The 16,154-nt window shown below is 50.8% G+C and overlaps 1 protein-coding gene across 2 annotated transcripts in view; it reads left to right on the top strand.

Annotated features, from left to right (window-relative positions):
* LOC148502732 (transport and Golgi organization protein 6 homolog) overlaps positions 1-16,154 on the top strand; it is a 110,289-nt gene that overhangs the window by 27,123 nt on the left and 67,012 nt on the right. For both annotated transcript variants that reach the window (XM_088449379.1, XM_088449380.1), the window contains exon 7: positions 15,079-15,152. In XM_088449379.1, the coding sequence (XP_088305505.1) occupies positions 15,079-15,152 (74 nt within the window). The remainder of the gene's footprint in view (positions 1-15,078; positions 15,153-16,154) is intronic.

Here is a 16,154-nt window from a genome sequence, read left to right as displayed (position 1 = left end):
TTTAGTTTGGTGCCCGGCCGGAGTCGGTTGCACCTGTTGGATGGGGGCTATGAAGAGCCCCTGAAGTTTTCGTCTATGCAGCTGTGGCTGCACATCTGGAAGTACAGCATGGACAGTCAGTCCTGACGTCCATGCTGTCTTCCCTACACCCCCGCCGGTACCAGAACGCCGGTACCGATCCGGGGATGCTGGTAGGCATCTGGGGTCACAGCTTAGCGGTGACCCCAGATGTTTAGGACCATGGCCGGATTTAAGGGCATCAGCAGGTAAGCAGCGGGGTCCCGCAGTGGGTCCCCGCTGATACATGGTCCAGAGTCCCCAGGCAGGGGGCTGCTGCCTGTACTTTCATTTTCTAACTGTCAGCCTTATCACTGTCCCTGATCTCTTTCTGCTAAAGCCCTTGCGGTGCGGTGCTGCAGGGTGGTCTCTTGCTATACTAAAAGTATTGGTGAGAGGGGTCACATACTTTCCACCATTATGTCTGAGAGTGACTTTCCTCTCCAGCTTCAGTGTACTACGTGTAAAGTACCTATAGCGGAGGGGGAGGGTAACGTGGAGGGCCTATGCCGGAAGTGTTTTTTTATTGGCGCGGCCAATTACGGTCACAGCACCGGTACCGGAGCCGCCCTGGGCTTGTTTCGCTCAGGCGCTTGCAACCTTGGTGGGCCAGTTAGCTCCGCAGCGAACGTTCCCGCAGATGAGATTGTCCCAGCAATCAGTGGTGTCGTCACCCATGCAGGGTTTCCCGAGGCAATTGGTGGTACCCCGCAGTCTCCCTAATTCCCCTCTCCCGATCTCTCAGGAGCCGGCGTGGGTTAATTCTCTGACAAGTTCTGTACAGCACTTGTCAGAGGTGTTACAAGGGGAGTCTGTGTTGCGGCCACATAAGCGGCCGGTGGCGTCTCTGTCTGCTCCTTATGAGGATGACGAAGAGACGTCTGATGATGGGGAGATTCTGGATCTTTCAGACCAGGAACCTCTCCGTACTAAGGAGGCGGACGCTAGGTCCAAGGTATATATTCCTGGACTTATTCGGGCAGTCCGCATAGCTTTAGTAATTGAGGACAAAGTTCCTCCGGCGTCTAAATCCAAATATGCCTTTTTTAAGGATGTTAAGGGTGACGCCACAGTCTTTCCTCTTTCGGGTCAGTTGGTGGACCATTTAGAGGAGGTGTGGAAACAGCCTGGCAAACGATACCAGCCACAAAGGCGTTTGGCGGTGGCTTATCCGTTCGCGGATAATTATTTTTCTAAGTGGGAATCCCCTCCACAGGTGGATTCTCATGTGACACGTCTCGTCCGTCGTGCCACTTTACCCATGCCATCCATGTCCTCCCTTAAGGATGCTACGGACCGCAAGGTGGAGATCTGCCTAAAGTTCGTTTATTCCCTTGCGGGGGGGGGCAGTGCGGCCAGCTATGGCCATTTGCTGGGTTGCCAGAGCTATGGAGCGCTGGGCGGATACGTTGGAGGCGTCCTTCGAATCCGACTGTTCGGCTGAACAGACGGAGTTGATCGGAAATCTCCGGGATTCGGCCACTTATATCAACGAAGCGGCCTTAGATATTAGTACCCTGGCGACTCGAATTTCTTCGGCAGCTGTAGCTGCTCGTCGCACCTTGTGGTTGCGATCTTGGAAGGCGGACGCTGATTCCAAAAAGGGTTTGGAAGCGTTGCCTTTCAACGGAGAAGTTCTCTTTGGTCCGGACCTGGAAAAAACTGTAGCCACGCTGGCAGCAGCCAAATAGGCATGTCTCCCGTCTGCTGCGGTTCCTTCTGGTTCAGGTACGTCGTCCTTTCGGCCTTATAGGGCCCAGGGTAGGCCTAAAGCACAGTCCTTTCCCCAACAGGCTGGCCCCAAAATATCGGCCAAGCCCCGGAAGCAGGCCTGGAGTACCAGACATCCGGCCCCTAAGCCAGATGACAAGCCTGCGGCCTGACGGTCCGGGCCTCCCTTTGGGGGATCCCAAGGTGGGAGGCCGCCTGCTGCAGTTCGCCCGGTGTTGGTCAGTCACCACGACAGACATTTGGGTTCTCGAGGTGGTCTCACACGGGTATGCCCTCTCCTTCCGGCACAGACCCCCGTCTCGATTCTTCACCACGAGTCTACCATCAGACCGGAACAAGGCGGCAGAGCTGCGGAAGGTCTTTCACACTATGCTCCAGGCTGGAGTTGTAGTACCTGTTCCATTCTCCCAGAAGGGCCAGGGTTTCTATTCCAATCTCTTTTTGGTGCAGAAACCCAATGGGTCGTTTCCTCCGATACTCAACCTCAAAGCTCTCAACAGGTCTTTGCGGGTGCCAAAGTTTCGGATGGAGACCCTACGGTCCATCATTCTGGCGCTGGAACCTGGGGACTACATGGTGTCGTTGGACATACAGGACGCTTACCTGCATGTTCCTATTCTTTCGAACCATCAGCAATTCCTCAGGTTTGCAATCCACAGCGACCACTTTCAGTTCCGGGCGTTACCTTTTGGCCTGGCGACAGCACCACATGTTTTCACCAAAGTGATGGCGGTCATGGCGGCTTACCTGTGGCTGCAGGGAGTCCGCATGTTGCCGTACTTGGACGACCTTCTCTTAGTGGCAGGATCTCCGGAGCTCCTTCTACGCCACTTGGACCTGACCATTGCGGTACTGCAACGGCACGACTGGTTAATAAACTGGCAGAAGTCCACCCTGATCCCATCTCAGTGGATTCTGCACCTCGGAGCCTTATTGGACTCCGGACAGCAAAGGATCTTTGTGACGGGGGAAAAGATCTCTGCCTTGCAGTTGAGGGTGCGCAGTTGTCTACAGAGCCGCCGGGTGTCTCTGCACTCGGCGATGAGGTTACTGGGCTCCATGGTGTCGGTATTCGACATGGTGGAATATGCCCAGTTTCACTCCAGACCTCTGCAGCACCTGATCCTGTCCAAATGGAATGGACTGCCTCAGAGTCTAAAGTCCCAGACGATGGTGCTCACTCCGGAGGTTCGCCTGTCCCTAGCCTGGTGGTTGCAGACAACCCATCTCAACAAGGGTCATCCGTTCTGGGTGGCGAATTGGGTCCTGTTAACAACGGACGCCAGTCTTCGGGGCTGGGGAGCAGTGTCGGGTCCACACTTGTTCCAGGGCAGGTGGACTCAGGCAGAAACAGAACGTCCGATAAACATTCTGGAGCTCCGCGCGGTGTTCAATGCCCCCCGGCAGGCACATCGGGTTCTCCAAGGTCACCCAGTGCAGGTCCAGTCGGACAACGCTACCACCGTGGCCTACATAAATCGGCAAGGAGGAACCCGAAGTCGGGCAGCTCTCGTAGAGGTGTCCCGAATCCTGGTATGGGCGGAGCGCAATCTCCCGGCCATATCAGCAGTCTTCATCCCGGGAGTGCTAAACTGGGAGGCGGACTTTCTAAGTCGACAGGACGTTCATCTGGGGGAATGGTCCCTGCACTCGGACGTTTTTCAACTGCTGGTGGACAGGTGGGGTCTTCCAGAGATCGACCTCATGGCGTCCCGGCACAACAACAAGTTGCCGGTGTACGGGTCTCGCACAAGAGACGAAGAGGCGTCTCTGGTGGATGCTTTGTCCGTCCGGTGGACGTTCCGGTTCGCTTATCTGTTCCCTCCGTTTTCCATTCTTCCACGGGTAATCCGGAAATTCAAACAGGAGGGAGGAACGCTCCTGTTGATAGCTCCCGCATGGCCCAGAAGGCACTGATTCTCAGACCTTCGGGGTCTGTCCATGGACAGTCCTCTGCGGTTGCCTCTACGACCGGACCTTCTGTCACAGGGCCCTTGTCTTCACCCGGACCTGACTCGGCTGTCTTTGACGGCGTGGCTGTTGAGACGCCCATATTAAGGTCCAGGGGGTTTTGCAGCTCTGTAGAGCGAACCATGCTAAGAGCTCGGAAACCGTCTTCCGCGAGAATATACCATACGTTCTTCCAGTGGTGTCGACCGAGAGGTTATGCACCGCGGGAGTTTCGTCTGTCTAGAGTGCTAGCCTTTCTACAAGCGGGACTAGACCATGGGCTTCGCCTTGCTTCTTTGAAGGTGCAGGTTTCTGCCCTGTCGGTCTGGTTTCATCGTAGGATTGCTACAATCCCTGATGTGCGCACCTTTATGCAAGGTATTCTGCGAATTCAGCCACCATTTGTCCCACCTGTGGCGCCTTGGGACTTGGCTGTGGTCCTGAGGGCTCTCCAGGGACCGCCGTTTGAACCACTGGGCTCAGTGGATCTTAAATGGCTAACAGCTAAGACTGTTTTTCTTCTGGCCATAGCTTCGGCCATACGTGTTTCTGATTTAGGGGCTCTCTTGTAGACCCCCCTTCTTGATTTTTCATGGGAACAGGGCAGTGCTGCGCACTTGTCCTGAATTTCTTCCCAAAGTTGTTTCCCGGTTTCATGTTAACGAGGAAATAGTTGTACCGGCTTTTAACTCACCTGGCCTTTCAGTGGGTGAAGCCACTTTGGATGTTGTGCGTGCCTTAAGGACTTATGTTGACCACACTTCTTCGTTTAGGAAGTCGGACGCCTTGTTTGTCCTCTCTGGCTTCCGTAAAAAGGGTTGGCCTGCTTCAAAGCAAACTTTGGCAGCCTGGATCCGTATGGCGATTTCTGAAGCTTATCTTCATGAATGCCTGCCGGTTCCTCCTTCTGTGAAGGCTCATTCCACTAGGTCTGTGGGTCCTTCGTGGGCAGCTTGACGTAGTGCCTCTGCAGTCCAGATCTGCAAGGCGGCCACGTGGTCCTCTGTCCACATCTTTGTGAGGTATTACGCGTTTGACACCTTTGCCTCTCAGGATGCTTCCTTTGGGCGGCGGATTCTCCTTTCAGCACAGGAGCGTCCCCACCCTTAAAGGATACTGCTTTGGGACATCCCCAAGGTATCCTGTGGATACCCTATGGACCCTGAAGTAGAAAATATGAGATATGGTAAGAACTTACCTTTGTTATCTCTATTTCTACGAAGTCCATAGGGTTCCACAGGACTCCCGCCCTGTCGCACCTGTGCTGCAGATGGGCTTTACTCTGGTCACCGGTTTTTCCGTCTCCCTCTGGTGAGAATGTGATTCTTGTGTGTGTCCAGATCTTTTTTCTCTCTCTTCCTTCTCCTCCTCCGGCCTATGGCTTGGTACGTAACTGAGATGCCTTGGCTCGGGGGCAGGGTAGAGGAGGGGGACCCTAGTGCATCCTGGGAGACTGAAAGCTTTAACTCTATGGTGCACGATGCCTTACGTCATCACCTATACCCCAAGGTATCCTGTGGAACCCTATGGACTTCGTAGAAATAGAGATTACAAGGGTAAGTTCTTACCATATCTCATATTTTTTTTCATATATATGATATGAGGGTTCTATTTGTTCTATCCTAATTGAAAAATAATGATTCTTGTGCGACTGTAGATTTTTTGTTGGATTAAATACCAACCAATCAGCACAGTGTTTGAAAAATGACAGAATCTGATTGATTAGTACTTTATATCTGCTAAGTTAGACACTAATTGACAGGTTCTTTAGCTCTCTCCACTTTCTTTCTCCAAGGATTAGTACATCTCCCCATCCCTCCCAATGTCACTAATGACGAACTTCATTGTTATTTGCAGTGAACTGTGTGTAGTAGTGAGAATGGAAAACGAGTAAGAAATAACAGGGAGGAGATGTACCAGCCAGACTGAATACACCGGCATGTAGCACCAGTATACATGAGTCCGGGGTACTTGTATCTGGTCGCAGAGAGCGCATCCATCCTCAGACGCCGCACGGCTGGGGGCCGGGGCAGTGTCTGGGTGAGAGCTGCAGGTGCTCGGCGCTGCCCGGCATAAAAAAAAAACTAAATGGCGCATGCGATCGTTAGTCCCGAAATCCTGGGATTGGAAGCTCCAATTCCGGGATTCAAATCTCGACTACTTTAGGCCAAAATCCCGGGATCCCGCCGATTCTGATCCCGGGATTGGCCTCCCTAATCATGGCCCATTAGCCTAATGATGAACGTAAAGTATTTAACGGGCATTTTAGGACTGGAGGGTGCCCGTGTGCAGATGTTGGAAGTTCCAGCATTACCTTCGGAAATATGGCACCGCCACCATATTTTCGGTGATTACTTCAGAAACATGGCGCCAGTGCAATATTTCTGAAGATATCGTCAGAAGAAAAGAGCGGGCGAGATCGGACACGGTGGCTGAAATGGGTGCAGTGTGGACCCCCCTGGATCCAGGGGCCCAGGTGCACCTCACAAGCCCTGCCCTCACTATAGATCCGCAACTGTTATTCAGAGATTGTGCAACCAATTGATGCGGACCAACGTTCCAGTAGGAGTGAAAACATTTTTATTTTTCTTCAAATTTTTTGCTGAAAATGAATTTGAAAATATTAGAAATTAAAGTTTCCTTCTGTAATCATGATGGACAAAAATTGGATATCGCCCATTTTCTGTTATATAAAGTCTATTATGTAAATCAGAGGTAATTTTCACCACATAATGCTGTCATTCGGCATTAAATACCATTTTGTGACGTCTTGCTCCTTTTTGTTTTGCACAAGTTTTCCCATTTAAACGGGAAATGAATGGATTTGTGCTACAAGATTGCCGGGTCTGGAAGGAGCTGCGTAATACTGGGGGCCTTTCTTGCCCAATACGGCCTGTGTGCACTCCGGGTGCCTTGTATTGTGCTCGCATGCAGAATACGGCCTGGGTGCACTCCGGGTGCCTTGTATTGTGCTCGCATGCAGAGTACGGCCTGGGTGCACTCCGGGTGCCTTGTATTGTGCTCGCATGCAGAATACGGCCTGGGTGCACTCCGGGTGCCTTGTATTGTGCTCACATGCAGAATATGGCCTGGGTGCACTCGGGTGCTTTGTATTGTGCTCGCATGCAGAGTATGGCCTGGGTGCACTCCGGGTGCCTTGTATTGTGCTCACATGCAGAGTACGGCCTGGGTGCACTCCGGGTGCCTTGTATTGTGCTCGCATGCAGAATACGGCCTGGGTGCACTCCGGGTGCCTTGTATTGTGCTCGCATGCAGAATACGGCCTGGGTGCACTCCGGGTGCCTTGTATTGTGCTCACATGCAGAATATGGCCTGGGTGCACTCGGGTGCTTTGTATTGTGCTCGCATGCAGAGTATGGCCTGGGTGCACTCCGGGTGCCTTGTATTGTGCTCACATGCAGAGTACGGCCTGGGTGCACTCCGGGTGCCTTGTATTGTGCTCGCATGCAGAATACGGCCTGGGTGCACTCAGGGTGCCTTGTATTGTGGTCGCATGCAGAATACGGCTTGGGTGCACTCCGGGTGCCTTGTATTGTGCTCGCATGCAGAATACGGCCTGGGTGCACTCTGGGTGCCTTGTGTTGTGATCGCATGCAGAGTACGGCCTCGGTGCACTCCGGGTGCCTTGTATTATGCTCGCATGCAGAGTATGGCTTGGGTGCACTCCGGGTGCCTTGTGCCTTGTATTGTGCTCGCATGCAGAATACGACCTGGGTGCACTCTGGGTGCCTTGTATTGTGCTTGCATGCAGAATACGGCCTGGGTGCACTCCGGGTGCCTTGTATTGTGCTCGCATGCAGAATACGGCTTGGGTGCACTCCGGGTGCCTTGTATTGTGCTCGTATGCAGAATACGGCTTGGGTGCACTCCGGGTGCCTTGTATTGTGCTCGCATGCAGAATACGGCCTGGGTGCACTCCGGGTGCCTTGTATTGTGCTCGCATGCAGAATACGGCTTGGGTGCACTCCGGGTGCCTTGTATTGTGCTCGCATGCAGAGTACGGCCTGGGTGCACTCCGGGTGCCTTGTATTGTGCTCGCATGCAGAGTACGGCCTGGGTATACTCCGGGTGCCTTGTATTGTGCTCGCATGCAGAGTACGGCCTGGGTGCACTCCGGGTGCCTTGTATTGTGCTTGCATGCAGAATACGGCCTGGGTGCACTCCGGATGCCTTGTATTGTGCTCGCATGCAGAGTATGGCTTGGGTGCACTCCGGGTGCCTTGTATTGTGCTCGCATGCAGAGTATGGCTTGGGTGCACTCCGGGTGCCTTGTATTGTGCTCGCATGCAGAATACGGCCTGGGTGCACTCCGGGTGCCTTGTATTGTGCTCGCATGCAGAATACGGCCTGGGTGCACTCCCATCGATCCTGATCCCAAGATTGGTCTTCCTAATCAGCGCCTTTATTTAAAACGGCAATAGAGATAAATGCCAGACCAGCCTTGTTTGGCATTTATCTCTATTGCCGTTTTAAAAGCATCAGTCAAAGCCACTTATGATCGGTGACTTTGACAAACGGCGTGAGGGGCTGGATGCTCAGTGTATAAGGCCATAGACTAGTCATGTGTGTTGATGCATTACTCTCCATGCACTATGAAACGTCTGATTCTCCGATGTGCATTATTTATTCAGAAATTTTAACAAATTTTTATCAAGTATTTCATTTCAGAATCAATTGAGTCAATTCACCCAACACTAGTTACAGTGCAGCCCAGGTCACGGGACCAGCAAGCAGAGGAGTACCTGGAGCATCCTATAGACCAGGGGTGGCCAGAATTTTGTACTCTGGGATGTACATTTAAAGCTAAAAATCTTTTGTGATCTACCGAGTATCTACATTTACTTGCGAGCGTGAAAAAGGGGAGTGGTGGGCAAAAATGTGGGCGTGGCCTTGAAGCAAGGGGCATGGGGACTGTCCTGCTAAAATCACACATTGGTCCCGAGAGGGAAAACAAAAACATATACACCTATTGGCCATAACATAAAAAAATATATACATTAAATTGCCCCAGCCCCCTACAGAATACTGACCTGTCTGAGAAAGGGGAATTCCAATTTCTTATTGGACGCTGCTGAATGCTGTTGGACAGGGACGGGCCAACGCGATCGGCTGGTTGAGTGTCTGCGGTCGGCCACCCCTGCTATATACACTCCGGGTATTTACATTCTAGCAGCTGCCTGTGCCCAGATTGCATACAAATGCTATCATTAATAAATGGGCCCCTGTATGTGATATAGCTACAGATGTGGGAGAGCCCGGCTTCCACTCACCCCAGACGACCTACGCTTTGCTCTCTCCATGTCTGGGGGTTGTAGTGCACCAGAAACAATAATATTATTATGCTCTAAAAGACCATGTGAATTATATTTATAGCAGCTACTTTAATCCCACCAGCGTCTGATTGGTTGTTATTGCATGAGCCAGTGCTTTCTATGCAGACAATACAGATAAATGGTCGGAGTGGCCGCAGCATAAGAGCAATTCTTACGTAACTTGTGTTCAACTCTACATGAGCCCCATTAATGTATATTGGGCACAATATGGTGACACGTCATTGTTTATACAGTACAGGTACAATAACAAATATGGTACAGGTGCTTGGAATAAAAGAGAGGGGGAGGGAAATAACCGACCCACCCAGCCTTCCAGTCATTCCTAAATTCCATGCCCAGAAAATAAAGACGTTCTCCTCACAGAGATATTACTGCACCTTCACTGGAGTTTGTCACCCTGCTTTGGAACCTGGGTAAAAGCCCCCAGACCTCTCACAGCTGCCCTATCCCAGCAGATTATGACACAACATAAATAATAGATTTAAACAGAATTTTATTTATAATTGTCTCTAACTACAGATACGGGAAGCATTGACTTTGGTGGGAGGAACTAGGCTTCAGCCGTGGGATACAGGTGGTCTTCAGTTTGGATGTGGAAGCACCTACAGCAGATGTGTTTATGAGAGTCAGCTGTGGGACACGGGAGGACTTGATTGTACTTCTACTTCCTCAACCACAGAGCAGCCCTAATTCAGGTGTGTTGGGAAGTGCTGGGATACAGGAAACCTTCCCCCTAAGGGCGCCTCCGGTCTTCAGTTTAGGAGCTGGAGCATCAGATGTCTTTCTTGGCTTCAGCGCTTGGAGACGGGAAGGTTTCGGATTTAAGGCAGGAGCTGGTTCAGATCTTGTGCTCCGGTTCATCTGTGGCAATAATGGCAATTTACTAACGAGCAGTGGAGATGCTGGTAGTTTGCCCAGGGTTGCCCAGCTACAGCCATCATCGGCAGAGTCTCTAGATGGCTGTGCTTTGATGCCGTGTCTTTGTGCAGGGCACTGTTCCTGCCGGCCCATGTTAGACGGCTGTTTGGAGGCTGAGTTGTGTAACAGCCTGGCGTAGATTCTATTTTCTGCCTTCTTTTATAGCCGTAGAAGTCCTCACCTAGGCTATATGGCTTTCTAGGTGAGACATGTTTCCCCTCTACATGTGTGTCCTTCATGGTGGCATATGGACTTGTACAGCTGTCCGGCCTGGATGAAAATGGACTTGTTGATGCAGAGCTACATGCTGGGCTCCACAATGGAGGAAGATGGGAGAGTTTCACATCTGAAGCATTATACACTGGTCCAAATGTTTTTCTTGGATTCATCTGTGGCAATAACGGTAATTTAGTAATGAGCAGTGGACGTGCTGGTGGTTTGCCCAGTGTTGCCCTACTACAGCCATCACCAGCAGAGTCTCTAGATAGCTGTGCTTTGATGCCGTTTCTTTGTGCTGAGCACTGTTCCTGCTGGCTCACGTTAGACGACTGTTTGGAGGCTGAGTTAGGTAGCAGCTTGGCGTAGATTCTATTTGCTGCCTTCTCCGTATAGTCATAGAGGTCCTCACCTAAGCTATATGGCTTTCTAGGTTTCTCCTCTGCATGTGTGCCCTTCATGGTGGCATATGGACTTGTTCTGCAGCTGTCCTGGCTGGATGAAAATAATGTGGAGCTACAAGCTGGGCTCCTTGATGGTATAGAACCACGACTATACGTGGCCAATTCTCTCATTTCTCTGGGAAATTGTAAATAATTCACTGACGAAAACCCCTGCTGCTCTGTAGGCTTACAGGCAGACAGTGGTACAGAATTGCCAGCCAGCAGGGTTCTTAACAGTCACCTGACAATGCCCTTTATGACATAACACTGCTTACAGGTTCTGATGTCACCACTTATGCCTTAAAGGGCCAGTGACACGCTAAATTGTGTTTGTTTATAATTCTATTTTATATATAGGGTAATATAGGTTTAGGAACAGTTCAGCTGCCATTAAAGTGCAGTAGATTGGCATTGCCCAGGTTAGACCTGTACAATCTAGCTGGTGTATTCTCTACCCCATGAAAGCCATTCCACCATCACTGAGGCCACACTGAGAGGCTTCCACCAGAGAACAATCACAATAAACATACTGGATAAATTCTCTTATACAATGTGTCAGTGGCGGCTGACTGACCCTGAGTCACTGCGGATAAGGAGGATGATTCATGCACCTTGTCCCTGTTCAGATATCATTCATATAGTAATACACCTGTGGAGATCTCAGTGGCTGCCTGTATTCCTGCACCTATGTAGCTAACAGCATTAATGACAAGTACAGAACATAATTGGGTATTGTTGCGGCCAGTGTGTTTGGAAAAGTGTTCGCAATGGTTGCCTGTATATATCGAAACTTGGAGAGATTCAGGGGGAGATGTATCAAGCCTTGGAGAGAGATAAAGTGAAGAGATATTAAATACCAACCAATCAGCACAGTGTTTGAAAAATGACAGGATCTGATTGGTTAGTACTTTATATCTGCCAAGTTAGACACTGATTGGTAGGTTCTTAAGCTCTCTCCACATTCTTTCTCCAAGGATTAGTACATCTCCCCCTCCCTCCCAATGTCACTAATGACGAGTATAGAACATAATTATTATTTGCAGTGATATGTGTGTAACAGTGAGAATGGAAAACGAGTAAGAAATAACAGGGAGAAGATGAACCAGCCAGACTGAATACACCGGCATGTAGCACCAGTACACAGGAGTCCGGGGTACTTGTATCTGGTCGCAGAGAGCGCATCCATCCTCAGACGCCGCACAGCTGGGGGCCGGGGCAGCGTCTGGGTGAGAGCTGCAGGTGCTCAGCGCTGCCCGACATAAAAAAAAACTAAATAGAGCATGCAATTGTTAGTCCCGAAATCCTGGGATTGGAAGCTCCAATTCCGGGATTCAAATCTCGACTATTTTAGGCCAAAATCCCGGGATCCCGCCAATCCTGATCGCCGGGATAGGTCTCGTTAATACGTAAAGTATTTAACAGGGGCATTTCAGGACTGGAGGGTGCCCGTGTGCAGATGTTGGAAGTTCCAGCATTACCTTCGGGAATATGGCACCGGCACCATATTTTCAGTGATTACTTCAGAAACATGGAGCCAGTGCAATATTTCTGAAGATATAGTCAGAAGAAAAGAGCAGGCGAGAGCGGACACGGTGGCTGAAATGGGTGCAGTATGGACCCCCCTGGGCCCAGGTGCACCTCACACGCCCTGCCCTCACTATAGATTCGCAACTGTTATTCAGAGATTGTGCAACCAATTGATGCAGACCAACGTTCCAGTAGGAGTGAAAACATTTTTATTTTTCTTAAAATTTTTTGCTTAAAATGAATTTGAAAACATTAGTAAATAAAGTTCCTTCTGTAATCATGATGGCCAAAAATTGGATATCGCCCACTTTTTGTTATATAAAGTCTATTATGTAAATCAGAGGTAATTTCACCACATAATGCTGTCATTCGGCATTAAATACCATTTTGTGACGTCTTGCTCCTTTTTGTTTTGCACAAGTTTTCCCATTTAGACGGGAAATGAATGGATTTGTGCTACAAGATTGCCGGGTCTGGAAGGAGCTGCGTAATACTGGGGGCCTTTCTTGCCCAATACGGCCTGTGTGCACTCCGGGTGCCTTGTATTGTGCTCGTATGCAGAATACGGCCTGGGTGCATTCCGGGTGCCTTGTATTGTGCTCACATGCAGAATACGACCTGGGTGCACTCCGGGTGCCTTGTATTGTGCTCACATGCAGAATACGGCCTGGGTGCACTCCGGGTGCCTTGTATTGTGCTCACATGCAGAATACGGCCTGGTTGCACTTCGGGTGCCTTGTATTGTGCTCACATGCAGAATACGGCCTGGGTGCACTCCGGGTGCTTTGTATTGTGCTCGCATGCAGAATACGACCTGGATGCACTCCGGGTGCCTTGTATTGTTCTCCTACGCAGAATACGGCCTGGGTGCACTCCTGGTGCCTTGTATTGTGCTCACATGCAGAATACGGCCTGGGTGCACTCCGGGTGCCTAGTATTGTGCTCGCATGCAGAATACGGCCTGGGTGCACTCCAGGTGCCTTGTATTGTGCTCACATGCAGAGTACGGCCTGGGTACACTCCGGGTGCCTAGTATTGTGCTCGCATGCAGAATACGGCCTGGGTGCATTCCGGGTGCCTTGTATTGTGCTCGTATGCAGAATACGGCCTGGGTGCATTCCGGGTGCCTTGTATTGTGCTCACATGCAGAATACGACCTGGGTGCACTCCGGGTGCCTTGTATTGTGCTCACATGCAGAATACGGCCTGGGTGCACTCCGGGTGCCTTGTATTGTGCTCACATGCAGGATACGGCCTGGGTGCACTCCGGGTGCCTTGTATTGTGCTCACATGCAGGATACGGCCTGGGTGCACTCCGGGTGCCTTGTATTGTGCTCACATGCAGAATACGGCCTGGGTGCACTCCGGGTGCCTTGTATTGTGCTCGCATGCAGGATACTGCCTGGGTGCACTTCGGGTGCCTTGTATTGTGCTTGCATGCAGAATACGGCCTGGGTGCACTCCGGGTGCCTTGTATTGTGCTCACATGCAGAATACGGCCTGGGTGCACTTCGGGTGCCTTGTATTGTGCTCACATGCAGAATACGGCCTGGGTGCACTCCGGGTGCTTTGTATTGTGCTCGCCTGCAGGATACGGCCTGGGTGCACTCCGGATGCTTTGTATTGTGCTCGCCTGCAGGATACGGCCTGGGTGCACTCCGGATGCCTTGTATTGTGCTCGCATGCAGAATACGACCTGGATGCACTCCGGGTGCCTTGTATTGCTCTCCTACGCAGAATACGGCCTGGGTGCACTCCTGGTGCCTTGTATTGTGCTCACATGTAGAATACGGCCTGGGTGCACTCCGGGTGCCTAGTATTGTGCTCGCATGCAGAATACGGCCTGGGTGCACTCCAGGTGCCTTGTATTGTGCTCACATGCAGAGTACGGCCTGGGTACACTCCGGGTGCCTAGTATTGTGCTCGCATGCAGAATACGACCTGTGTGCACTCCGGGTGCCTTGTATTGTGCTCGCATGCAGAGTACGACCTGTGTGCACTCCGGGTGCCTTGTATTGTGCTCGCATGCAGAATACGACCTGTGTGCACTCCAGGTGCCTTGTATTGTGCTCACATGCAGAGTACGGCCTGGGTACACTCCGGGTGCCTAGTATTGTGCTCGCATGCAGAGTACGACCTGGGTGCACTCCGGGTGCCTTGTATTGTGCTCGCATGCAGAATACGATCTGTGTGCACTCCGGGTGCCTTGTATTGTGCTCACATGCAGAGTACGACCTGGGTGCACTCTGGGTGCCTTGTATTGTGCTCACATGCAGGATACGGCCTGGGTGCACTTCAGGTGCCTTGTATTGTGCTCACATGCAGAATACGGACTGGGTGCACTCCGGGTGCCTTGTATTGTGCTCGCATGCAGGATACGGCCTGGGTGCACTTCGGGTGCCTTGTATTGTGCTTGCATGCAGAATACGGCCTGGGTGCACTCCGGGTGCTTTGTATTGTGCTCGCATGCAGGATACGGCCTGGGTGCACTCCAGATGCCTTGTATTGTGCTCGCATGCAGGATACGGCCTGGGTGCACTCCGGATGCCTTGTATTGTGCTCGCATGCAGAATACGACCTGGATGCACTCCGGGTGCCTTGTATTGTGCTTGCATGCAGAATACGGCCTGGGTGCACTCCTGGTGCCTTGTATTGTGCTTGCATGCAGAATACGGCCTGGGTGCACTCTGGGTGCCTTGTATTGTGCTCACATGTAGAAAAAACCCAAAGATTTCCTATTACAGGTTGAGGTATTTAGTGGGCTTTAATAGGTGGGAAGGGAAAGTATTTTAGATGACATGCAAGGGCTAACATTGAGTTTCAAAGTCTTTTTCCTGGCAGACACTGTCCCGTTCTCATCTTTTTATTTCTCTTTGTCTTAGAGAAGCCGGCAGCCCCGGGTGAGACGCTGGTATCGGAACTGGAGCTGTCTCGGTGTGTGGAAGACATCGTTAAGGTAAAAACCCGGCCGTATTTCAGCTGGTGGGTTAATCTGAGTTATACAGAGAACACTGCAGGTTATTGAGCAGATTCCTGCAAAGGTGTCCCTGCATGGCATCGCTCGCATTCATTGTTTATCGAAGATGAGCACTTTTTCATTGTAGCTGCTAAAATGGGCACCTACTTCTGTTAACCCCTTCGATGCCGAGGGTTTTTTCACCCTTGTACTCGGCCCGTTTTTCCACTTTTGCGATCGTCATTTCTGCCTTGATGTTTTCAGAAAATACCAATACCCTGTAGTTGTTTTGGTCTTTCTAACACGTCCAAGAACCAAAATGGCCCAAAAAAGTTTTTTACTTCTTAATGCTGCAAGTACCATGAACTACTGTGATAGCCAATGTGCACATTTCGTTTTTGTATATTTCTCAGTGTATACCCCTCACTGAGAAATAGACTGTGGTTCCTGCTTCAGCATTAATCCACCTTTCCAAAACGGCAAAATAAAAAAAGAAATAAAAAGACGGAGTCTTTGCAGAAGTATTTCTTTTTGGCTTCTTTTTGACAGCTGTATTTAAATGCGTCCACAAGCCGAACATTTTTTTTTTTTTTAAACTACAGAACCTACCGCATTAAGGGGCTGGTTTTGAAGGATCTCTTCTCACGGACGCAAATAGCGAGTGTCAGCATAGAACTCATGCGCGGAACCACATTTACGCATTGTTGCCGTTTTTGGTCAGATCTGTCTTTTCGGGAAATTGGCGCTTTGGGGCGTGAACTGGGCGGTGACCGTGGGACTGCACAGAACTTCTGTCTTCTTGGAGTGCCGTGGGTGTTTAGCTGGAGTTCTGTGTTATCCTGAGCTGTCCTAACGGGGATGAGGCGCCTGGGTCAGACAGATCTCTTGCATCTAGCATCAGGCTGGTGCGAGTGGTGATACTAATTGTGACGGCTGCATTAGCCCTATGGAAGCTCGCATTAGCATAAGGTAGTAAAACAGGCTTCCGGGGCATCTCATCTA

Source organism: Taudactylus pleione, unplaced genomic scaffold (genome assembly GCF_031769625.1).
Source record: "Taudactylus pleione unplaced genomic scaffold, aTauple2 ptg000484l, whole genome shotgun sequence".
Lineage (NCBI taxonomy): Eukaryota > Metazoa > Chordata > Amphibia > Anura > Myobatrachidae > Taudactylus > Taudactylus pleione.
Note: the sequence above shows the minus strand (reverse complement) of the source record. Positions and strands in the feature narration are given on the sequence as shown.